Below are 26267 nucleotides of genomic sequence, written 5' to 3'. Positions count from 1 at the left end.
CCAAATTAGTTGGCCACCTAGTGGCCGCTCGGAGACCCACTACAAGAGCCCGGCGATAGGTGGACAGATGCTCCCTACCTTCAAAGGTGTTAGGGTCCCAGTTGGGTCGGTTTAAGGGGAAGCCAGCTTCGATGATGTTAGGAAGTTGGGTTGGTCTCCCATCTGGTCCAAGAATATTCTTTCTGGCTTCCAAGAGGATTCTCTCCCATTCCTCTGTTGTGAAGAGAGTCCCCAGAAGCTGTTGGCAGTCATCCCAAGTGGGCTGGTGTGAGAACATCAGCGACTCAACTAAACCTGTAAGCCGGGTGGGGTCCTCAGAAAAAGGGGATTGTTATTTTTCTAGTTGTATAGATCTGAGGAGGAGAAAGGCCAGTATTGGTAAGCCTGCATCTCCCCCCCCCCCCCGTGCCCATCATCTATCGTGGGCCCATGGGGACGAAGAGGAAGCATCACCGGGGCTTCCAAGTTCTCCACTATCTGCCGCCTGCGGGTTCCTTTAGCCGGTCCAGGTTCCTCCGGTGGGGGAAGGGCTGCTGCTGCTGCTGCCATTGCCGCTGCCGTGGGGAAGTCCCCGGGAGGGCTTGGGTCTGACCCAATCACCTCTAGCGGCGGGGCGACCGAGTCAGTGGCAGGAGGGTCACCTAAGATGAATTGGGGGTTTGGGAGCATGGGTAGAGGATAAGGAGAGGGGGTGGAGTCCAGTAAAGTTAAATCCTGTGACTCAGGGAGAACGGAGGGGCGAGGGGGAGGAGCGGAAGGTTTGAGTGATAGGATCGTGGGGGAAGAGATTGGAACAGGAGTTGGGACAAGGAAAGGCTTCACCCATATGGGAGGAAACATGCAGAGGTCCTGCCAGGTTAAAACATATGGCTGTTGATCTGGATGGCCACGTGGCCCTGGCTGAAAGACAGTATCTCTGACTTTATGGATTAAAGGGAGGTGGAAGGACCCTCCTGGGGGCCATTCACCTCTGAGGGTGGGCCATTCTGAAGCGCAGAGTGTCTGCCAGGTCCGGCGTTTCACTGAAAAGAAAGATTCTGGGCCCTTGAGCGGACATCCGTCCAATGATCAAGAGTCAGGGACAGAGGCGTGGAATGGCTTTGTCCCATACTGGGAGTTACTTGAACAAAGACAGGGACAAGACAGTACAAACGAGACACAAACATGGACACACAGTAAACGTTTAACACAAGTTTAGAAGCAAAAATTAAAGACAGACTTAACCTGAGGAAAAAGAATAGCCGGCAAAGCCAGACGGGTTGGCAGCAGAGTACACCCGACGAGGGCTCTTCTGTCCCTCTACCTGATGGGGGGCACTTCCGTCCCCCCGAGTCCCCCAAGGCATCCCTTGGGGGTGGCCTGTGGCTTCAGGACACGTCTGTCCGCCACTGCCAGGGGGAGCTCACGCTCTCCGCTGGCAGCCACACGCTGCCAACCCAAACCAAAGCTCTGAGAGCTCACGCTCTCCACTGAGCCAGAAACCAAACCTGAGTGATCGCAAAGGAAGAACAAGAAGGAGAAGAAGGAGGAGAGAGGTGCCTTACTTACCTCCTAAAGCAGTCCGTTGGGGTCTCCCTGTCCGGCGATGTGCAATTCCCGGCCAACGCACCAAATGTAAGGGTCCGGCGAAAAGTCGAGAAAGAGACCACCAAGAGACTGACTTATGCAAATGCAGAAGGGGATTTATTGAGGATCCAATTCAGCGCGCTGAGGCTCTAGGCTCACTCAAGAAGTGAGAGCAGCCCAGAGCCCAGAGCAGAGGCTAAGCAGTGCTTAAGTACACTTTTTGGGGAGGGTGGGGGCTTTGAATACATCAGAACAAATCAGAATGAGGCGCAGGAAAATTGAACAACAACTCTCATACATGATTAGCACATTCATTGGCGGGAACAGGTCGGGCGGGGGTGATTGGTCACTCCTAAGCGGGGTACACATTCAAACTGATTGGTTCAGGCCCTGTATGCTTATGTGACAAACTGCAAAGGGCCCTAGGCTAAATGGCCAGTAGGGCGTTGTCTTAACTATCTCAGGAATTTCAGGTTCTGGGTGTAGCTGGGTGTAGCAGAGGAACTTTACAATGCCCGGTCTTTTACATTTTAATTCAGGCTTTGCAGCTTAGAAACTACCCTTTCAAGCTTATAGATGGCTGTCTTTATACCGTGTCCTCATGTAGTCTTTCTTCTATGTTTGCAAGGAGCAACTCTGGTGTCTTTTCTTCTTTTTGTAATGATACCACCTTTATCAGATTAGGGCTCTACCCCTGTGATCTTAACTACCCCCCTAAAGGTCCCTTCTCTAATTATAGTCGCAATGGGGATTAGGACTTCAACATTTGAATTTGGGAGTGTGGGGCAATATAGTCCGTATTAGAAAGAAAAAGAGCTTAGAAGAACAAAGCCCCAGATATTCAGAGGTATTACCTGAAGAACAACGCTATTATGTCTAGTCTTGGTGTGGGTTTATTTAAATGTCGGTGGTGGTGTGAGTGTACCCTGCTAGAACAGAAGGAACACTCTGGTATAAGCCCACCTCTGAGTTCTGGTCCTGTCTCTGCTTCAAACTCTTCTTATGGCCTCACACAATTCTCTCTTCTCTCTGGGCCTCACTTTACCCATCTGGAAAATGACGGGTTTGGTCAGTCCATCTGAAATCTTCCAGCTATGACATGCTACAACTCCACAAGAAGCAAAATTTTCATGATACTCTGAAACTCCTCTGTGGGGAGCCATCTGTGAAATGTCTGAGGACCGTCTTCAGCATTGTAGCCAGTGAGGGGGTAGATCTGGCATTGGGACCTTCCCATGGCAGTCCCACTGGGATAGATTGCCCAAATGCAAGCAAACTCTCCCTCCATTTTGCCAAAATTTCTACACTAGACCAGAGGTGGGCATGACCCGCTAGGAACTGAGCAGCCTACCTGCAACCACCTCTATCCTGTTTTCGTGAAGAACTTTCTATAGCATCTTTTTGATGTCTTCCAATATAAATAAAGCAAAGGTCAGCTCCTTTCTTTGTTAGAAGTTGGACTTGTCTGGTCAGTTTTGCCTTCTTTGTGTGAGGCAATGTAACATGTAGTCAGAAGTGTGACCTCCGGAGCCAGACATAAGGCTTGAGGCCAGACTCCCCTGTGTACCTACGGGCTACAACACCGAAACAGGTTTACTTGACATCAATTTTCACTTTTATAAAAGAAGTATATCAGTACTTACCTCCTAAGACTACTATGAATTTGAACTGAGATAATATACGAAATTGCCTCTTGTGTAATAAGCACCACTAAATGGCATATGTTATAATTTTTGTCACCATTTATTGTAAAGGAGAAAGCTTTGTGGAACTTTGGCGGACAATGAAAGCACAGATCCTGGAAAGGTCTCGGGAGCCAGAGAACGCAGCCACTGGCCTCCTGCCTTGCATTATAAAACAATTACAGACTATGGCTGTGTACAGGAGGAGCCAATTTTAAAAATCCCAGCTATCGCTAATCCTCCTGATGATGTACAAATTGCCTGTAAAAGTACTCTGCCCGGACAGAAGTAGCTCGAGAAAAGACATACTGCTCTCCATGGACCTACTGTTCTGGAGTGGTAGGGTGGGCTGAGAATTGGAATTTCAGTTATGGAATTCTGTCTTGGATGATAGAGATAGAAATAGTATGGGCGGGTGTCTTATCACCATGTCACCGTTTCCTACAGTCTGTTTTGCACAATCTTATCCACCAGGAAGATAACACTGAAGGACCTATTAAAGAAACACAAAGCTTCCTGTATGACTCTTGCCTAAGTTTCTTGAACCCCTTTCAACTCTTTTTTGGTGTCCTAGTCAGACTGAACAACTTAGAATTCCCAGTCAGGCTGCTTACTCTTCTAGTCAGAATTAGGTTTCACTTCAAGTGATAGGAGCACTCTACCCATCCTCCAGACTAGCTTAACAAGACCAAAATATAGTTCTCTCTCCTATTAAAGCAGACATTCCACAACTTTTATGGTTTTCCACGGTGTCAAAATGCCAGTTTCCTTCTACTTTGTGGGTTTGTCGTTCTCAGCATGTGAGTTTCACTTCTTAATTCATGAGGACTGCTCAGGTTCCAGCCATCACATCTAAATTTCTATCAAAAGAAAGGGGGAAGGGACAAGGAAGGTCATGTCCTTGCCTGTAAGACACTTCCTAGATATCATACTTGCTTACCTAGCATTGGTCAGAATTAGTCACATGGCTTAGCTGCAGGTAGCCTATTTTAGATGGCTATATCTAAAACCCAGAGACATTTATTGCCAAGGAAGAAAGGGAGAATGGATACTGGGAGGCAGTTGGGAGTCTCTGGTACATTCTTTCATATCCACGATTTGTTCTTGTTTCTCCCCAACTCTAGGATATCCTTTCTCTACCCCCTACCTTTCTGGCTTGGCATGTTCTTATCTGGCCCTCAATATTTACCCTCTCTAACAGCCATTCTCAAACTGTTCCTACTGTCACAGCATTGCCCTGTTCTCCATCAGTGTGTGACTACCCGGAGCATAGGGACTAGGCTAACCTGTAGTTCCCAGGACAGCTGTACAATCCCTGGCTCAGGTGGGCCCACCATTGATATTTCTTATCTTAAAGATCCTCTGAATGAATGGAATTATATTGTCACACTGTAGGTATAGTGTTTTAATCATCTTTTTCACTGTTCTGACTAAAGGACCCAAGCATGACAATTGTAGAGGAGGAAGAGTTTATTTGGGGGCTCATAGTTTCAGGGGTCTTAGTCCATAGAAGGCCAATTCCATTCCTTGGGGCTCTAGGCGAGGAAGAATATCATGGTGGAAGAGTGTGGAAAAGGGAAGCAGATTGCATGGTTATCAGGAAGCAGAGAGAGAGAGACTGCACTGGCTAGATAGAAATATATTCCCCAAGCTACATCCCAATTTCCATCTCCCCCCAGCCACACCCTACTTCAGTTACCACTCAATTAATCCCTATCAGGGGATTAATGCAGGGATTGGGTTAAGACTCTTACAACCCAATCATTTCTCCTCTGAACCTTCTTGCATTGTCTCACACGTGAGCTTTTGGGGGACACTACGTCTGAACCGTAACAGATAGCCCCTACCTGCAGGAGAGGATGGGATAGTTCAGTGCTCTGAGAGACTCATGGCCACTGTTGTTCTTTGGGCTACACACAGATCATCTTTCTTCCCACAGGTGTCTTTGAACACCATGGTGATGTTGTTCAGGCCTTGGCCTTGGCAGTGGTGGTTGAGGAGGGGAGGGATTATGGTTGTGACTCTTTTGTTTTCAATCAGTTTTGATTTGATTTCTTTTATCTGATCCTCTCACTTTGCACCTGAGCAATGTCATGTCCCACCTGCTGCTAACTTTTGTAGTTTTGATCAATAGTTTAAGTAACATTTCCTGTATATTTTCCCCTGGGTTTGGATTATTTCTTAGGATAGGTTACCAAATGTGGAATTCCTGAATCTAAATATTTTGCTTTTTTTTAAAGGAAATATTTTGCTTTTTAAAAAAATGAATTTAATACACTTTTGCAAAATTGTCCCATCAGAGTTGTCATATTCATATTTAAACCAGATAGGTTCAATTACTCATATGCAGCCCAGCTCAGGAGCCAGGGTGCAGGGGAGAAGTGCTGTGGCTGGTTCTTCCAGCAGGTTGCACATGAGCATCTCCCCAGCCTGGTGAGAGTCTTATGTTTAAATTTTCATATTTTTGTATACACTGTATGGTTCCTCCACACAGATGCAGTGGTCTGTTCCAGACCAGCTGCAGTAGACCTTGAGAGAGATGTGTCTCCATCATAACGTGTACACATTGTGAGTTTATGTGATTGACAGGATCTCTGGAGATCATTTTTATTATGAGATTTTTAACTTAAAACCCAACTCCTCTGACACCCCACCCCATCACCAAGTTGTGACTTCAAAGGACTAGGACACTAAGACATTTTCACTGTGCTTTCTCGCCCCCATAGTCTCAAAGTCTGGGTGGAATCCTTTTTGCTTTATGGCTATTGGAGCATGATAAGTGTCCTTAGTGGTCAACACAGTTTGGGCTGGTATCATTACCTTCTCACTGAAGTTAAGTGCTATACCAACTTAGAGCCCCACAGAACTCTGGGTTTCAGGCAGTACCTGGTGATGTGTCAATTATTACCATGAGCCAAGTGTTTTCAGGTAAATCTCCAAGTGACGGTTCATATCTCTCTTCCTACAGTTGGTGACCACAGAAAAGCGCTTCCTCAAAGACAGTTTGTACAATGAAGGAATCCTAATTGTGTGGGACCCATCTATATATCATTCAGATATCCCAAAGGTAAGTGGGTGTCCATGAGAAGCTGGGTCTCTTGTTTGCCTACAGATTTTTCTGAGTTCTTAGGTTTATAAAGGCATGGCTAAGAGGAGCAATTCCTGAATATCTGACTTTTAGAGCACCTCACTTCTTCTGGACTAGCAGATTCAGAAGTGTTCTTGAGGGGCTGGGGATGTGGCTCAAGCAGTAGCGCGCTCGCCTGGCATGCGTGCGGCCTGGGTTCGATCCTCAGCACCACATACCAACAAAGATGTTGTGTCCACCGAGAACTAAAAAATAAATATTAAAAAATTCTCTCTCTCTCTCTCTCTTCTCTCTCACTCTCTCTTTAAAAAAAAAAAAAGAAAAAAAAGAAAAGAAGTGTTCTTGACCTATACCACCAGTTCTCTATGCCCTACATTACCGTGGATTTTTCTCCCAATTATGGCATACATTGGAAGTAATAGTGGCTGGATTTTTTTTTTATCATCTGGAGGAGACTGTCTTCATTAATGCAATTAATGCATTAATTCCTTTGAGTATCAATAGGAATAGTCAATAATTGTAGTTGTTCCTATCGATAATGTTAACACACTTCTGTCTCGAACTTTCAATTTCTAAAATCCTTCTCAGGGACTGGGGATGTGGCTCAAGCAGTAGCGCGCTCGCCTGGCATGCGTGCGGCCTGGGTTCGATCCTTAGCACCACATACAAACAAAGATGTTGTGTCCGCCGAAAACTAAAAAATAAATATTAAAATTCTCTCTCTCTCTCTCTCTTTCTCTCAAAAAATAAATAAATAAAATAAAATCCTTCTCATTTCCCTCATAACACTGTAAGGAAGTAGGTGGAAGCATGGTTGTTCCCATTTTACAGATGAGGTAACCAGAATGTGGATGGGGCAGTCACTTGTCCCAGGGCTTGATTTCCTAAGCACATTCAGATCTGTAACATCTAGTCTTTCAGGGAAGGAGACATGAGTCACAGGCCTGCTGGATTCTTGAACTTTCTGAAATAATCCTCTCACTGTTTTGTTATGCATGTCAGTTGGCCTCTCCCTGCTGTGGGCTGTGGTGGCCTCAGGACAATAGTTTCAAGGGGTGAAGGTCAGACAGCATTCCTCTTAGGACACTTAGTTCTTATGTTGAATCCACCAATAACTGGGAGGCACTAGTGATCCCTGTCACCCTCACTACCTCCGTTTCTACAGTTTTGTACTGATTTCACTTAGAACTTAAACTTGCCTGGGAAAGAAGGAAGACTTTTACACATTGATGTGGTGACCTATGCCCCAGTGTGCTCCCCTTTAAAGATGAGAGTAGCCACACCCAGTGGTGTGCAGTTGTAATCCCAGCTACTCAGGAAACTCAGACAGGAGGATCACTTGAGTCCAGGAATTCAAGACCAGGCTGGGCAACATATTGAGACCTTTCTTTTGAAAAAAAAAAAAAATATGTAGAAGAAAAGAAAACTGGAATATGGGATTAGATGGTCCTTTAACTCTAATACCATTCCTAGATTCCATGATCCTAACATCTGAAGCTGTGCCAAGGTCACAAAGACGAATAGTCCCTAAGCATAAACTATGTGCTCCACTGTGCTACCCAGTGATGGCTGTGAGGTGATGCAGAAGTCTGGGATCTACTCCAGGGAAGAGCAGTGCCTCAGGATTCTGCCATGGCCTATCCCTTCCTGAGTCCTCTGGCTAGAGTGGCTGCTTTACACGGAGCAACAGCATAAGTGCCTTTCATTCCTTGAGACCATTTCCTTCTTTTTCAGTGGTACAAGAATCCTGACTACAATTTCTTTAATAACTACAAGAGTTATCGTAAGATGCATCCCGGTCAGCCTTTTTACATCCTTAGACCCCAGATGCCTTGGGAGCTGTGGGATGTCCTTCAAGAAATCTCCCCAGAAGAGATTCAGCCAAACCCCCCATCTTCTGGGATGCTTGGTAAGTCCATGTCTGGGAAACCACTGTGTGTGTGTGTGTGTGTGTGTGTGTGTGTGTGTGTGTGTGTGTTTTCCTAGAAGAGATTAGCTTTCTTCTGGGGTTCAGTTCATTCATTCATTCACTGGCTTGTTTACTCACAAAAACCATTGCTAGAATTATATGGCTTGGCTTGTACACTATGCCAAGCTTTATCTAAATAAGATACAATTCTTTTTTGTATCTTATTTAGATAAAATAAGAAGAAGAGAGTTCAGTCAGGTGTCTGAGGCAACATGCAGTTTGTGCCAGGGAGGAAAGACCACATCAGTGTCACAGGAGAGAAGAGTCCTTCCAGCTGAACAGTCAGAGATAGCTTCATGGAGAACGTAGCCCAGGGTGAAGCCTGGGAGGTGGGAAGGACAGGAGGAGAGGGAGTAGAGTGAAGCAGGCAAGCAGAAGGAGTGGCTTGCTGGGCTTGGTTGACCCAGAGAACTCAGATTGTGAGTCACAGGAATGAACAGAAACTCCAAGTGGATCTTTCCATGGTTTGCCATGAGTTACTGCACCCACTGAGCAGGGCTTCAGGGCACTGGGGTGGGTTGTTGGGCACAGCTCACCTGTGCTCCCCTTTCCAGGTATCCTCATCATGTTGACGCTGTGTGACCAGGTGGATATTTATGAGTTCCTCCCATCCAAGAGAAAGACTGATGTGTGCTACTACTACCAGAAGTTCTTCGATAGTGCCTGCACAATGGGTGCCTACCACCCACTCCTCTTTGAGAAGAATATGGTAAAGCACCTCAATGAGGGCCCAGATGAGGACATTTACCTGCTTGGAAAAGCCACACTGCCTGGCTTCCGGAACATTCACTGCTAAGCATGGCCCCTAGGCCATTCTTCTCCATCAGGCATTTTAGAGTTGGTCCCTTGGCCACCTGAGCCTGGGAAGACCATTTTCCTGAACAGTCTCAGGCTGCTTTTTGTCCTATGTCAGCAAGAGCTCTGGGGATTCCAGAACCTGAGGGTCAGAAACCAGCCCCAAAGTGTCACATGAACCAGCCCTGCTGTCACATGAACACATATACCTAACATTCTCTCTGGACAGCACCCTCCTCTCTTTCCACATAGGTAATGCAAGATCCATCATTCCTATCAGTGCTGCCAAAGCTGGGCTTTGTTTTTTTTTTTTTTTTTCCCAACTAAATGATGGTCTCACAAACCAGCATTCTATGTTGCTTGAGATCTCTCCCTAGGTATTGATTTCATGTTTTAAAGAAACTCTCAAAATATGATTGTGCTGGGAGCAGGATGGCTCTGTTGGGGCAAATAATTGGCATAGCACATTGGAAGCATGCTAAATTCCTCTTCTAGGGCAGAGCCTCTCCCAAGGCCCTGCTCTGGGGACATGGCCCTGTCATCACTGTAGCTGCCTGGGCTGGCTCTCAACCTGGGTACTTAGGAGCAAAGGGTCTCCATTAGCCCACGTTTTCTTTTCCATGTGGAATCAGCCAGGTTGTGTGTTGTATTTCAACTCTTCCTTTTTTTGTCTGTCCCCAAACTCCTCGTAACTCCTATCTTTTTTCCTCCCTCTAGTCTTCCTCTCCCAAATTACTTTTAAACATTTTCTGCTTTCAAAGCATCCTGACCCCAATTTCTTTGACCTCATGGACCTTCTGCAGAAGGTCTCTCAGGGAGTGGGGTGTGGTTTTTGAGGACTTGTGGATCCCAGAGGTTATAACCTATTGATGATCACTGACCTTCACAAGGACTGAGATGTGTGCTGTCAGAACATCATGGCCTCCACCCACTCCCTGCAAGGGAGTGGCATTTGAGTGTTTGGGCGGAGGCCACCGACTTGTGGTTTGCAAACTTGCTCTTGGCTCCATTTCGGGTCTGATTTGGCACATTCATTGTAACTTTGAATCATGACCATGGAGTGCTGAAGAAGGTGGCATTCTGTGGACCTGAGATACACGTTGTATTGGAGATTGAGACAACACTGGGTAGAATATAGTTTTTAATTGTTATTATTAATATAAGGGATTAAGTTAATTTAATTATGATTCTTAAATTCATAGAACTTTGAGTTCTGTGCTCTTGATGAAATGCAAATGAGATTTGGGGATTACTGCTGGTCTGATGAGGTATTTAATATTTGTGACAGATAATTTTAAAACTATGACTGAATGCTGCAGGAAAGCCTCTGTCTATACAGGGTGCTGTCTTCAGTAGCCATCTGTTTGTCCTGTGTCATGATGTCCTCCTTAATCTTCCCACCAATCAAGTAAGCTATTGCTATTGGTTTCAAGTTGAAACATTAGTTTCAGAAACTTATGCAACATACCTAAGCTAATTCTGAATTATCCAAAGATTATGTAAAATTTTAAAATAAAGGTGTTTTTTTAAAAAAGCTGCTTCTTTCTTTTTACCTGCCAAGGGAATGACTGCTGATAGTTGACTCTGTCCAAAGACAACATGACTGGGATTTGAATCCCTCAAACCTCCCTGTTTTAGTCAGCTTTTTCAGTGCTATGACTAAAAGATCTGACCAGAACAATTTTAAAGGTGGAGAAGTTTATTTGGGGGCTCACAGTTTCAGAGGTATCAGTCCCTGGACAGCATGCTCCATTTGTTGGGGCTCAAGGTGAAGCAGGACATCATGGTACAAGAGCATGGTGGAGGGAAGCAGCTCAAATGGTGATCAAAGACCAGAGAGAGAGACTCCACTTGTCAGATACAAATATATCCACCAAGTCCAGGCCCCAACTTCCACCTCCTCCAGCCAAACCCTACCACTTCAGTTACCACTCAGTTAATTCCAATCAGGGATAAATTCAAGGATTGGGTTTAAGACTTTTACAACCCAATCATTTCTCCTCTGAACCTTCTTGCATTGTCTCACATGTGAGCTTTCGGGGCACACCACATCTAAACCATAACACTCCCTGATTAGCTCTCTGGTCTTAGACTTCCTCCTCAACACTTCAGGAAAAAGAAGGCTTACTTACTTGGAAGGACAGCATTTTGGAAATACTGACCTATTTGTTGGTTTTTCTTCCTTCTTCTCTTACCCAGAATCAAATAATTACGCTGTTCTTCATCCCACACCAAGGCAGGGATGCAACAGAACAAAAAGCAGAATGAAAGGAAGGTGCCTATTTTATTTTGTAAAAATTTTAAAGAAATAATGTCCTGAGGGAAGAGCCAAAACGTTAGAATTTTTCAAAGAACAGGATTCAGGGGAGAAGATTTCTTTTCCTCCTGAATGGCATACTTCTCAGATATGGGTTGAGTGTGTTCTATAAAATTCGTGTGTTGAAGTTCTAACCTTCAGTATCGCAGAATGTGACTTCAATTGGAAATGGAGTCATCACAGTTGTAAACAGTTAAGATGAGGTCATATTGGATTAGGGTGGGTCCCTAATCCAATATGCCTGGTGTCCTCAAAAAAGGGGAAATTTGGAGACAGGCACACACAAGGGGAGAATGCTATGGGATGATGAAGGCTGAGATCAGGGTGATGTACAAGCCAAGGAATGGCAGAGATTGCCAGAAAATCACCAGAAGCCAGGAGAAAGGCATAGAATGGATTTTCCCTCAGAGCCCTCAGAAAGAACTAGATAATATCTTGATTTCTGAACTTCCATCACTATGGGAGAATAAATTTCTGTTGCAGATAAATTTCTTCACAGATCGCAGCCCTAGTGCACTAATCTTAAGCCCTCTCCCCAACACTCCACTCACCCTCGCCTTAAAAACTCTGCACTTGGGACTCCCCTGCTGGGGCTGTAAAGAACAGGGAAGGGAGCTGCCTTCCAGGGGCCAGGACAGAGGTTCTGCTGCCCTGTACACCAGCCAGAGCTCTATAGAGGATGCTGGGGCTTTGTGGGGCCAAGCAGACAGGACCTTAAGCAGCACCTTCCTGATGAGCGTGTGAATGGAGGGCACTTGAATCACTGAATGCCCAGAGAACCCTGCCCCTGCCCCTGGTCCCTCAGCATTGTAGCTCCCTGAGACTCATGCAGCTCCCTGTTGACACTGAGACTGAGTTTCTCTCTGGATCCCAGTAGAACTGAGCTAAAAATAGAAGTTAGAGAGAAACAGATTTCGGTTACTTTGGGACCTGAGATTCGTGCTTGCAAGTTTACAGCAGCCCTAAGTCTCTCTAAGGTCCTTCCCTGCTCGCAAGCTTTGTGGGCTGGGGCCCCTCTCTCCAGGTCTGGGCCTGCTACTTTTATTGTGTGTGTGTGTGTGTGTGTGTGTGTGTGTGTGTGTGTAATGGTGAAGTGAAAAAATGGGGCCCTGCCTACTCTATCTCTTGGGAGAAGAAAGAAGCAAGCCCCAGAAGGAAAACATCATCTGTGATCTCCATGCCCACTCCCACCAACAGAGCTCTTCCCATTGACATAGGCCTTATGTCAGGGTCTTAGAAACCATTCTAGAGGATGCCTCACACCCTGGTAGTCAGGGAACCCATACCAGTGCTAGGCCTCTAGAGCCATCAGCAGGATCAGCAAGGAGAGAAGCAGCACACCAGAACATGGGGACTGCCACCTTCACCCTAGTCCCATATACTTGTCCTCTGAATCCTCAGTTTCCACTCCTCCTGTGGCCCTCAGGGCAGCCTTCCAGGGTGTGTTGTATTGTGATTGGGAGTGTGTTATGGCCCAGGGCTACTTTCTATTCTCACGGGGAACAGGGATATTCTAATCCAGAAAATTCATCCCAGAGGCCTGAGCTAAAGGCTTTGGTTCAGGAGACAGGAAAAGGCCTACTGTTACCCCAGAAGCCTCTCTCCAGTCCTTCTCAGGATTCATTAGAAAACATCTTTTCCATGGGAGGAGAAATTCTCTTCAATGCAACAACTACACATTGAAGCCCAGCTCTGTGCACTGGGATCTATGACACTGGGACATGGCAATGAAGACCTGCAGCATCTGCCCTCCCAGAAATGGAAGGCTGGCAGAATGGGCCCGCCCTGCCTGTGTGTAGGCATTTTCTGGAAAGTGAACTTGGATTATGTTGCCATCGTTTTTTTAGGCACACATTCAAAACTGTCTAGAAGAAAAATATTAGGCCAATGTCAAAAGAAGAAAAATGACAATACAAGGTAAATTATAATAACAAAATCATAGAGGAAAGAAACTGATTAACTTGGGGAGTCCATTGGTAGTAGTCTTGAGAGGGATGAGCAGGATTTCCCCTTTTTTTACATTAAGTAAATGTTTTTTTTTCCCTAAATATGAAAGTAATTCATAGTCATTGTAAAAAAAAATTATAAAGAGGGCAAAAATCCTTATGAAATCCACATATCACCCAAAGACAACTCCTACTAGCAGTTTTCAATTCTCTTTTTCATGTGAGTACATTTTACATTTATTTATTTCCTTATTATCATAATTGACAATTTGTTATTGCATATTTTTAAAGGGTTGAAAAGTGATGTTGTGGTTTACGACAAAATGGGGAATAATTAAATCAAACTAGTTACCATATTCATCACCTCAAATAACATATTTTTGTGGTAAGGTCATTTGAAATTTATTCTCTCTCTCTCTCTTTCTCTCTCTCTCTCTCTTTTTTTTTTTTTTTTGCCATGCTGGGGGGTTGAACCTAGACCTCATGCGTTCTATACAAGCACTTTACCACTGAGCTACATCCCCACATGAAATCTATTCTCTTTTATGTTGTGCAATAGATTTTTCCTCCTGTCTAACTGAAGACCGGGTACCCTATGACATTCATCTCCTTATGGCTCCCACTAACTCCAGGATCTCTGATCACCTTTTTACCCTCTGCTTCTATGAGTTCTATTGATTCCACATTTAAGAGAGGACATGAAATATTTGTGCTGGTTTATTTCACTTGACATAATGATCCCCTATTCTTTTCACGTTGTAGTAAATGACAGAATCCCCTTCTTCTTTTTAAAGGCTGAATAGTATTTCATTATAAATGTATACTATATTTGCTCATTTGTCTGATGATAAGACACTTTGAGTCCATAAGTTGACTCTTGTGAAGTGTTGCAATGAACCTGAGGGTGCAGACTCTCTTTGGTGAACTGATTTGAAAGCTTTTGTATAAATACCCTGAGGTGGGATTGCTGGATCATCTGGTAATTTTATTCTTAGTTTTATGGGGGAACCTCCATGAAGTTTTCCATAATGGCTACACTAATATATATTCCCCAAAACAGTGTGCAGAGATTCTCTTTTCTTCACGTCTTGCCAATGCTTGTTATCTTGCATCTTTTTGATAAAATCCATTCTGACAAATGTGAGATATTGTGGTTTGAGTCTGCATTTGCCTAGTGATTAGAAATGTTGAATATTTTTTCATATATCTTTTAATCACTTTTATATATGTCTTCTGAGAAATGTCTATTCAAGTCCTTTGCCCATTTTAATTATTATTATTATTTTTTTGGCTATTGAGTGTTTTAGCTGTTTAAAGATTTTGTGTATTGACCCCTTAACAGATGTACAGCTTGTTAATTTTTCCTTATTTATAGATTGTCTCTACACAATGTTAATTTGTATTTTTTAATTGTGCAGAAGTTTTTTAGTTTCATGTAATCTTGTTTGCCTGTTTTTGCTTTTGTTGCCTGTGATTTTGAGGTCAAATTAAAAAAAAATCATTGCCCAGACTAATATTATGTAGTTTCTCCCCTTTATTTTCTTCTAGTAATTTCACAGTTTGTAACCTTAGATTTGTGTGTTTGATCCATTCTGAGCTGATTTTTGTATAAAGTGTGACACAAGGGTCTCATTTCATTATTCTTCATGTGGATATTCAGATTTCCCAGTATCATTTATTGAATAGACTATCCCTTCCTCCATTATAAGTTCTTGGCATCTTCATCAAAAATCAATCGATTATTCATATGATTTCATTTCTGGTTCCATCGATTGATATGACTTTTTTTTTTTTCCTGCCAGTACCATGCTATTTTAGCTGCTATAGCTTTGTAGCATAGTTTGAAAACAGGTAGTGTAATGCTGCAGCTTGATTATTATTGCTTATGATTAGTTTGGATTTTCAGGGTTTTGTTGTTTTTGTGTTTGTTTGTTTTGGTTCTGTATGAATCTTTGGATTGATTTTTACATTTATATGGAAAATGACATTGGAATTTTGAGAGAGGTACTTTGTTTTGGGTAGTATGTATATTTTTGCAACATTTATTCTTCTAATCTGTAAACATGGAATATTTTTCCAATTATTTGTGTCTTCAATTTCTTTCAATTGATTTTAAATTTTGAATGTATAAGTCTTTCATTTTGGGGGGCTAAATTTATTCCTAAGGGTCAAATATTTCTAAAACGTTGTTGAATAAAAGTGATAAAAGTGGGCATTCTTGACTTTTTATAGATCTTGAGAAAAGACTTTCAAGTTTTTAATATTAAGTATGATGTAGGCTTCTTGTATATAGCCTTTATTGTGTAGAGGTAGATTCTTTCTGTATCTAATTCATTGAGAGTTTTAATTTAATTTTTGTTTTTGATTGCTATTGCTACTGTAAATGAGATTTTTTTCCAATTTCTTTTTTGACCCTTTGTTAATAGTGTACACAGCATCACTAATTTTTGCATGTTCATTTTGTATCCTGTAACTTTATTGTATTTGCTTATTGGTTCTAACAGTATTTTTGGTGGAGTCTGTATGGTAATGTATGCATAAGATCATGTTCAGCAAAAGTTGATAATTTCACTTGTTTCTTTCCTGTTTAAATGCATTTTCTCTTTTTCTTTTGCCTAACTGCTTTGGCCTTTATTGTATTGAGGTATATTCCTTTTATGTCTAACTTGTTGAGAGTTTTTATCATAAAAGAATATCAGATTTTGTGAAGTGCTTTTTCTGCAACTAAGGAGGTGATCATATGGATGCTTTTCCTTCATTCTGTTAATGTGGTTATTGATTTGTATGCTAAGCCATATTTGCATCCCGTCTGCAACCTCCATATATAAATCCTACTAGATCACAGTGAATGATTCTTTTAATGTACAGTTGAATTTTTTTCCTAGTATTTTATTGAGGACTTTTCACCTGTGCTTATCAAGTATATTGGCCTATAATTTTTTTTTCTTGTCATGCCTTTATTTGGCTTTGGTATCAGGGTTTGCTGGCCTCATAAAAAGAGTTTGGAAGTGTTATCTTAAGAAGGATTAGTTCTTCTTTAAGTGTTTGGGTAGTGTTCAACTGTGTACAATTCAACTGCAAAGCCATTGAACCCCTGGCTTTTCTATTTTTTTCATGATTCAGTCTTGGCAGGTTGTATATATCTAGTAATTTATCCATGTCTTCTAGACTATCCAATTTTTGATGTATAATTATATATAATAGTTTCTTAGGTTTTTTAAAATTTTCTGTGGTATCAGTTATAATGTCTCCATCTTCATTTGTGATTTTATTTGAATTTCTTATCATTTTTTTGCTACTTTGTCTAGCTAAAGGTTTGTTGATTTTAGCTTTTCAAAAAATCAATTCATTTTTATTGATTTTTTTTCTGTTGTTTTCCTGGCTTCTATTATTTCTTTTCTGATATTTATTGTAATTTCTATCTTCAACTAATTTAGGGTTTAGTTTATTCTTCTTTCCCATGTTAATTGAGGTGTGATGTTAGATTGCCTATTTGAGATTTTTTGCTTCCTTCATCCCATAAGTTTTGTATATTGTGTTTTCATTTTTATTTATCTCAAGATTTTTTTTTTTTAAATTTTGGTTTGGTTTGTTCTGTGACTCATCACTGTTTAGAAGCATCTGGTTTAATTTTCTCATATTTGTGAATTTTCCAAGATTTCTTCTGTTATTGATTTTTAGTGACATAGAATTGTGATTAGAAAAAGTAGTTCATATGATTTCAATCCCTTTAAATTTAATTAGACTTGTTTTGTGGCCTAACATATGATCTGTCTTGGAAAATGTACAATGTAAACTCGAGAAGAATGTGTATTCTATTCCTGTTGGATGTAATGGTCTATATCTGTCTGTTATGTTCATTTGGTCTAAAGTATAATTCAACTCTAGTGCTTATTAATTTTCTGCCTAGACAATGTGTCCATTGTTGAAAGTGGAGCATTGACACCCCTTTTTTCCTTTGTATTGCCTTCTATTTCCTCCATTCAGGTCATGTATTAACTACTTTATGCATTGAGGTGCTCCAAAGTGGGGTGCTTATATAATTACTGCTATGAACTCTTGATTACATATTGTCCTTCTTTGCTTTTTTTTTTTTTTTTTTTTTTTACAATTTGACTTAAAATCTATTTTATCTGATGTAAATATTCTATATAGTTGCCAGTTTGGGGTTTTTATTTGTGTAGATATCTTTTTTCACTTCTGTACTTTCAGATTATATTTGTTCTTACTAGTAAAATGAATCTGTGGTAGGTAGCATATGGGTGAATCTTATTTTTTAAAATTTTTCATTCACTTAGCTACTCTGTCTTTTTACTTGAGAATTTAATCCATTTATCTTCAAAGCAATCATTAATAAGTAAAGAATCACTGCTGTGATTTAACTACTATTGATCGTTTGTCTTCTGTTTGCTTTTTAAATTGTTTTTTCTTCTCTTTCTGTCTTCCTTTGGAGTTTGATGGTTTTCCATGGCAATCACCTTTGAATTCTTTTCTTTTTGTACATTAATTATAGGTGTTTGCTTTACAGTTACCTTGAGGTTTATATAAAACTGTTTAAAAATAGGCCATTTTCAATTGAGATTAACTCAACTTTTACCTCAAACCAAAACTCTACATTTTTGCCTCCCCACCACATTTTATGCTTGTGATGTCAAAATTAACCTTTTTGGGGTAATTTGTATACCTAAACAATTTATTGTAACTACAGTTGTTTTCAATAGTTTTGTCTTTTTAACTCTCATGGCAGAGATAATATTGCTTTATATTGTAAAGGTAAAATTTCTAAGCTGATTCTAAGCTGCAAAAGTCTGAGTTAAAGTGTAAAAGACTAGGGCATTGTAAAGCTTCTAGATTACAAGGCCTGGGCTAAAAGGTAAAAATCTATTGTTACAATTCCTCTGCTATCCCCGGAACCTGTAATCTCTGTAAAGTTGTCAGGACAATGCGGGAACTGCCCAGTAAATATCTCCATTGATTCCCTGGTTGTTTAATAGCTAAGGGCTCCAAGTAGCACCGCACGTAAGCATCTAGGCCCCAGAACCAATCAGTTTAAATGTGTACCCTGCTTAGGAGTGACCAATCACCCCTGCCCAGCCTGTTCCCGCCAATGAATGGACTAATCATGTATCAGAGTTGTTGTTCAATTTTCCCGCACCTCATGATGATTTGTTCTGATGTATGCAAAGCCCCCCACCCTCTCCAAAAAGTGTACTTAAACTCTGCTTGACCTCTGCTCTGGGCTCTGGGCTGCTCTATCTTCCTGAGTGAGCCTGGAACCTCAGCATGCTGAATCAATAAATCCCCTTTTGCCAATTGCATGGAGCCAGTCTCTTGTGTGGTCTCTTTCTCCGATGCTCCGCCGGACCCTTACAATATAACACCCTCATAGTTTTGAAATATTCTGAATATGACTTTATATTATTAATGCATTTTTTTTACATTCATATGGTTTTATGTTCTTAATCAGCAACCTTTCATTTCAACTTCAGGTACTCCCTGTAATAATTACTATATAGTGAGCTCACTAGTCATGAACTTCCTTAGGAAGTTCTGGGAGAGTTTTTATTTCGCTTCATTTCTGAAGGACAGCTTTGCTGGGTAAGGTATTATTGGTTGAGGGTCGTTTTCTTCAGCACTTTAAATATATCACCCAAACTTCTGTTGGCCTACAGGGTTTCTACAGAGAAATTTGCTTACAGCCATATTGAGACTCCATTGAATATCATGTTTCTTTCCCCTCTCTGCTATTTTCATTTCTTTTCCTTTGATATATTTATTTATTTATTGTGGTGCTGGAAGTCAAACCCAGAATTTCATGCATGCTTGTAATCTGCCACTGAACTATATACCCCCAGCCTTTATCTTTTTGATAATTTGATTACAATATATCTTAATGAATAACTCTTTATATTAAATTTTAACAGAGATATCTGAGCTTTCTGTAACTGCATGTTATTGTCTTTTCTCAGGTTTGAGAAATTTTTGACACTGTTACATTTTATATGCATTATGGGCTTTTTGTTTTCTTTTAAAATCTCTTCTCTTAATGAATCATGAAATCTCTTCTCTTCATGAATCCTTAATGTGCATGTGTTAGTTCTCCTGATGATCCTGTCTCATACTTCCTATAGGTCTTAATTCTTTTTTTCCTTTCACTTCTCAGACTAGATGATTTTAAATGCCTCTCTTCAGTTTCAATGACTGATTCTGCTTGATCAAAGCAGCTGTTGAAGTTTTCTATTGAATATTTTAATTTGGATATTGTAGTCTGTATTTTGTGATGTATTTGGTTCGGTTATTATATATTTTATTCTGTAGTCCAAATGGTCTCTTTTTTTTGCTTGTTTGTTTCTATTTCATTGTCAATCTCATATGGCTCATGTTTTCCAAATTTTATTCAATTTTTTATCCTTGTATTCTTGTAGTTCCCTGGACTTCTTTAAGAGAGTTATTCTGAATTCTTAGTTCTTTTTATAGATCTCTATTTCTTCAAAACCCACTATTAGAACTGTATTAGTTTCCTTTGGTGATTATCATATTTACCTTACTTCTAATAATCCTTGCTTCCTGGCATTGGTGCCAGTGCATTAGAGAAGACAGTCACCCCTTTCAGCCTCCACTTGTATTCTTTGGTGCTGCTAAGATCTTCAACATTTAACCCAGCTTTTGATCCTGGTTGGGCTAATTGGGCAACTTCAGACAGACAGACCTTGTTGTTGTGTTTCTAGTTTGGCTGGACTATTAAGTGTGGACAGGAATTGAGTTCAATTTCTGGCTGTGCCTCTCAATCCAGTGAGACCACTGGCTGGATTCTGCAGTAAGAGAGAGCTGCTGTATGTGCCCTGCAATTGCCTGGCTCACCAGTACTGCAGTTTGAGATTTGTCATTGGGTAGGTCTCCATGCTGGGCTCCAAGGCTGAGTTAAGTGTCTGGAATCACTATTTGCCACTCAAGGTTGACAGAACCAGAGGCCTTATTCATATATATGCATGGACCTGGGCTTTCCTTCTATCCTTGGGTGGTCTTAAGTAATGGACTAAAGCTTGATATATTGGTTGCTTGGCCATTGGGCCTGGGTAGGGCCATATGCTCCCTCCATGTCCTCCATGTCCCTGCTTTTTTTGTTTTAAACCTCAGGAAGGGTTAAGGAGTACACCAGGTCTTCTCTAGATTGAAGTTTGGCAACTGGAATGGAGCAAGGTCAGAGGCTCCTTTTTATGGACAATGCTGACCTGGCCTCATCTCTCAGCTTCATAAAGTTTTGAGGTGAACACTATGGCTAGGTGTGGAAGCTGGACAAAGATTTGGGTCGTGGAGATCCATTGACTGTGCTTCTTGCAGAGCAATGCTGTTGGCTAGCTATAGCCTCTTTGGTAGTCTCTGTTGGTCTGAATGCAAAGGAGCTACTAAGATCCCTGTGCTAGTCACTGTGAGTCCCACCAATGTTCTTTGTCTCCAACTGATTTCAGATGGTCTAACTTTTCTGACACCTCAGTGTTTCCCATGAGGCAAGATCATAGAGTGATCTATCCTGTCCAAAGTATTTTTTTTCTGAGCTATTGAATGCTGAGAGCCATTGCCAAGTAGGAATGACTCATGGCATGACCCAGGTCATTTGCAGTGACATTGCATGTAAGGTGACCTTGCTCAAGGACCAGGGAGGATCCGGTTTAGGGCGGTTCCAGGTTTAAGGTGTATCCTGCTGGGAATAGGGTGTATCCTGCTGCCTCAGGCTTGCGCCCGCTCCTTGAGTTCCCGTTGAGTTCTCCTGGGATTCAGAGAGTATTGGGGATTCAGAGCCTGGTGGAGAGTGTGAATTTCCCCAGAACCTGTGTGTAGAGTGCCGGTGACAGTTCGAGAATAAAGAGTTGCTGTTTGAATCTACAAGGTGTGAGTGGCTCATGATTTTGTGCCCAGCCAGACTGCAGCAATTGAAGATTTCATTTTTAGTTTAGGTTCTTAAAAAATATATAAAATACAGTTTTAACATCCTTGATCATTAATTTTATCTAATGTGGCACTTCTGGGTCAGTTTTAATTGATTTTTCTCTTTATTATGTGCCGCAGTCTGGCTGGGCACAATTCAGGAGCCACTTGTCAAAAGAAACGAACTTTATTTTTAGAACCACACATGCCAAACAAAACAGCTCCTCAGGAAAACCTTCAGGGCCCAACTGCCACCACGGGCTTCCCACAAGCCTCTCCACCTACCCCCCCCTCCTGCTCTTGAGTCGCATGGGCGGAGCCAAAAAAGTCCCCCAATGAGCAGTTCCGTGGTCTGAAAGGGCAGGGAAACAGCTCAATGAGCATCACCGCAGAGGAGCCAATCAGCTAGAAGTTGCTGGGGCTGCTGTGAGCCAATCATTAGCTGGCAGTCTGAAAGTTTGCTTGAGCCCCTTAGGCTGTGGCTCTCAACAATTATGGGAAAAACTTTCCTCCTTCTTTGCATGACTGGTGGTTTTTCTTTGGATGCCAGACATTGTAAATATTTTCTTTTTGCATGATAGGTATTTTTATATTCTGATAAATATCTTGAGCTATGTGCTAGGGATGCAGTTAAGCTTCCTGGAAACCTTTTGGTCCCTGCAGATACTGTTTCTAAGCTTGTTATTTCCTGTTTCTCAGGGGTTGTTATTTACTACCTGATTTCCAATATCTTAACAGCCTTTGTTTCATTTTTTTTTTTTTTTTTTGTTGAACATGGACACAGTACCTTTGTTTTACTTATTTATTTATTTTATGTGGTACTGAGGATCAAACCCAGTGCTTCACATGTGCAAGGCGAGTGCTCTACCACTGAGCCACAACCTCAGCCCCTTTTTCTGGTTCTTTAGTTGTTACATGCAGGAGAGTAATTCAGTTTCTTTCACTCCAATTTAGCCAGAAATTCGAGTATCTCTTTATTAGAAGTTGAAATGAATAAAAACATTTCCAGAAGTTTAATTAAGCAAAATCTCATTTTGCTGAACCACTCGGACCTGTCTCAAAGATTGGAAATAGTGATTCTGTGGGCATCTGTTTGCCTCATTGGTAAAGATAAAGGCCTCATCCCTGGGGGAGGGGGCAGAGTTGAAGGGAATCTGCCTTGTTTAAATTCAAGGGGGGGCTGGGGATGTGGCTCAAGAGGTAGCGCACTCGCCTGGCATGCGTGCGGCCCCGGTTCGATCCTCAACACCACATACAAACAAAGATGTTGTGTCCGCCGAAAACTAAAAAAAATAAATATTAAAAAATTCTCTCTCTCTCTCTCTCTTAAAAAAAAGTCTCAAACAATAAAGCTTTAAAAATAAATGAATAAATAAAAATAAATTCAAGGGGTCACAATGGAGGGTAGGAATGCTGACTTTCCTATTTCCCTGTCCAGAGGACTGTAGTGAAAATAATCCTATAAAAAATCCTATAAGTTTAGATTTCCTGAAATGCCTCTGAAATATAAAATGTCAACATGAAATGAGCATTCTGTAGCTCTAATAACATTTGAATATAGTGGTAAAAGAGGTAGCAAAATTGGCTGCGGCCTAGCATTAATGCTCAGAGAGGAGAACGAGAAAAGGAGAGAGACGGCTGTCTTGAAGCAAGATCATTTCAGATTCATTTTCTCAGTCCTGTTTAGGTAAATGTTCAAGGGGGGTGAATTTCCAACTAAAGGGCCAAGGTCAAAGCAAGGCTTTGGAAAGCTAACCTGGTCTCTGACAGAGAAGCTCTGCAGCCGGTATGTATGTGCCTGCATGCACATAGGTCAGCCAGGACCAGGGCAGGAGGCAAGATGATAGTAGGAACCTCAAGGAAGTGTGGTGGCTTTAAATAAGTGAATTTAAAATTCTTTAGTTACAAAAGTGACCCACTCTTTCCAGACATTAGATCTGAGCCCGTCTTTCTGTGGTGGTATGGGCCTGTTTTTGTTTCTAGGGCCACTTTTCTTCTCGGTAGAAGCCCACAGCCCACCTGAATAAACAGGGGCTCGGGCTGAAAGCTGCAGTCCTGGCGCTATCCAAAGCTCTCACTGGTGCTCCCTTGGATGTCTGTTTTAATCTCTTGCCCAAGAAAGTCTGGAGAAACATAAAAACAGGTGGGAAAAAGTTATATAAAGTTCTTCATCAGGAAACTCTTAAAACCACTTGGCAAAAGTGTATCTGGAGGATTGGTTACAGGAATGAAAAGGACCAGTCTATAGGCACAGGCTGAAAGTCTGGAACTCAGCAGTTCAGCCTGAGACAAAGACAATGAGACTTCATGAATCCATGTGGAAGAAGATCAAAAGAGAAAGGCCTGTGAGAACTTTATGATACTTCTTTTTCAGATATGAGACATCCTCTTCTTGGAACATGTTGTACAGGAAAGGTGTGTGGCCCTAGAAGGCATCGAACAATGAAGTGCTATTCAACTGGGAGTTCTAGGGAAAGCAAAAGTACAGAGAAACCCTGGGTAGCCAATTTTCCAACAAATAATCCAACAGTGGTGGATTATAATGTCCCAGGCAGCCCTTGCCAAGAAAAGAGAGTTACAGGCTTGGCCTGGGGAAACCGTTCTGACCTCACTGTCTGCTGCACTTGGCCAGCCATTAGTAATCTCTATATTTTTCCCCATTGGTTTCACTCGTGTGAGTTATTTTTCACCAGACCATGGCAAATTCCATCAGAAGCTACATAGCAGTATTTTGTTTGCCAACTGAAAGAACACAAACCCAGCATACAGCTCAAGAGTTGTAACACTTTCCAAATTCATCCTTACATTGAAGATTTTATTACTGGGTCACTCAGTGACTTTCAGCTGATAAGATTCTCCAGGTCAGACCTACAGTACATTTTAAACTCTTTGAATATGGTACTCCTAATCCTGCCTGCTCTCTGTTCGCTCCCTCTTCTTTTAACACTTAAAAAGAATTATTTTTAACAGACATTAATTGTACATATGTATGGTGTTTAATGTGATATTTCAACACATGCATACAATGTACACTGTTCTAATTCAAGCTTCCTTTGTTTACCACCCCCAACCTCAGTTTCTTTCATTATTTTTTTTTCTTCCCTCTTGATGTATCTGGCAAACTGTAACTGTTAAGTTTTGCATGTTGTAACTGTTAAGTTTTGCATGTGACATGTCTCCTAAAATCTTCTGTTAATTCAGAAATATTCAGAGGTAAAATGATTACATATGTGAGTTGTAACCTAATCAGAGTTTGAATAGACTGACTGGGTGGTAACTGTAGGCAGGTGGAGTATGGCTGGAGGAGGTGGGTCACTGGGGACAAGCCCTGGAAGGGTTGTTCTTCCTGAAGCCTCTTCCTCTCTCTCTGTGTTTTGCCCCTCCACTGAGCTGAGAAATTGTCCTCTGCTGGGCCCTTCTGCTATGATGTTCTACTTCATTCTGGGCCCAGAGCAATGCAGTCAGCCGTCTTTGAACTGAGACCTCTGAAACTATGAACTCCAAATAAACTCCCCCACTCCCAAGCTATTCCTGTCAGGTGTTTTGGTCACAACAAAGAAAAATTGAACTGAAACACACATATTTTACTTTAGTATTTTTCATGTTTTCTTTTAAAAAATGTTTTTATGAATGTATTATAGTTATACAAAATGTGGGGTTCATTTTAACATAGTCATAATGGAATATAATTTGCTCCATTTCAGTCCTCAGTACTTCCTCTTTTCAACTTCCTCCCTCCTCCAGTTTTTCTTCCTCTACTCCACTGAACTTCCATTTATTTATTGTATTTTTTAATGGGTGCTTCATAGATATATAGAAAGTAAAATTCACTGTGATGTATTCATATATGTACACAGCAAAATTTTGTCAATTCCATGCTGCATTTCCTCCATTTTCCATTCCTCCACCTTTCCCCTCAATCTCATTCCTCTATTCCACTGATCTCCCCTTTATTTTTGTGGAATCCAACTCCTGTTTTCTCTCCCTTATTTTGCTCTCTTTCCCATATGAGAGAAGGCATTCTTCCTCTGACTTTCTGAGTGTGGCTTCTTTCACTTTGTATGATGTTCTCCAGTTTCATCCATTTACCAGAAAATGCCATAATTCCTTTTTCTTTTTGGCTAAGTAAAACTCCACTGTGTATATATACCATATATTTTTTTAATCCATTTGATGATTGACCGATTCCTGGGCTGGTTCCATGATTTGGCTATTGTGAATTACACTGCTATAAACATAGATGTACCGTATCACTGTAGTATGTTGATTTTTGTTCTTTTGGATAAATACCAAGGAATGAGCTAGCTGGGTCATATGGTGGTTCCATTCCTAGTCTTTAGGAATCTCCATACTGATTTCCAAAGTGATGATACTAATTTGCTATCTGACCAACAATACATGAGTGTACCTTTCCCCCCACATCCTTGCTGGCATTTTTTATTATTTATGTCCTTGATTCTTGATGATTCTTGATGACTGTCATTATAATGGAGGTGAGGTGAAATCCCAATGCGGTTTTGATTTGCATATCCCTGATTGTTAAGATGTTGACCATTCTTTCATGTATTGGTTGGTCATTTGTATTTCTACTTTTCAAAAATGTCTGTTTAGTTTCTTTTGGCCATTTATTGATTGGGTTAGTTGTTTTGCAATAATACTAAGTTTTTTGAGTTGTTTATATATTTTGGATATTAATCCCCTGTTAGAGGAGTAGCTGGCAAAGATTTTCTTCCATTCTGTTCTGTAGGCTCTTTGTGCTTTTGTTTCCTTTGCTATGCAGAAGCTTTTTAATTTAATGCCATTTCACTTATTGCTTCTTGGTTTTATTTATTGAGCTTTAGGGGTCTTGTTAAGGAAGTCAATGCCTGCACCTATATTATGGAGTATTGACCTATGTTTTCTTCTAGCAGTTGCAATATTTCTGACCTAATTCCTAGGTCTTTGATCCACTATGAGTTGGCTTTTGCACAGGATGAGA

General features: G+C 41.3%; 1 protein-coding gene across 4 annotated transcripts in view; it reads left to right on the top strand.

Annotated features, from left to right (window-relative positions):
* ST6GAL1 (ST6 beta-galactoside alpha-2,6-sialyltransferase 1) overlaps positions 1-10642 on the top strand; it is a 148146-nt gene extending 137504 nt beyond the window's left edge. For all 4 annotated transcript variants that reach the window (XM_081301174.1, XM_081301176.1, XM_081301175.1 and 1 more), the window contains 3 exons: positions 6217-6315; positions 8071-8245; positions 8860-10642. In XM_081301174.1, the coding sequence (XP_081157300.1) occupies positions 6217-6315; positions 8071-8245; positions 8860-9101 (516 nt within the window). In that variant the 3' untranslated portion in view covers positions 9102-10642. The remainder of the gene's footprint in view (positions 1-6216; positions 6316-8070; positions 8246-8859) is intronic.
* The last annotated feature ends 15625 nt before the right edge of the window (positions 10643-26267 follow it).

The sequence above is a fragment of the Spermophilus citellus genome, assembly GCF_964194105.1.
Source record: "Spermophilus citellus genome assembly, chromosome: 7".
Classification (NCBI taxonomy): domain Eukaryota; kingdom Metazoa; phylum Chordata; class Mammalia; order Rodentia; family Sciuridae; genus Spermophilus; species Spermophilus citellus.
This window is presented reverse-complemented; position numbering and strand designations above follow the sequence as displayed.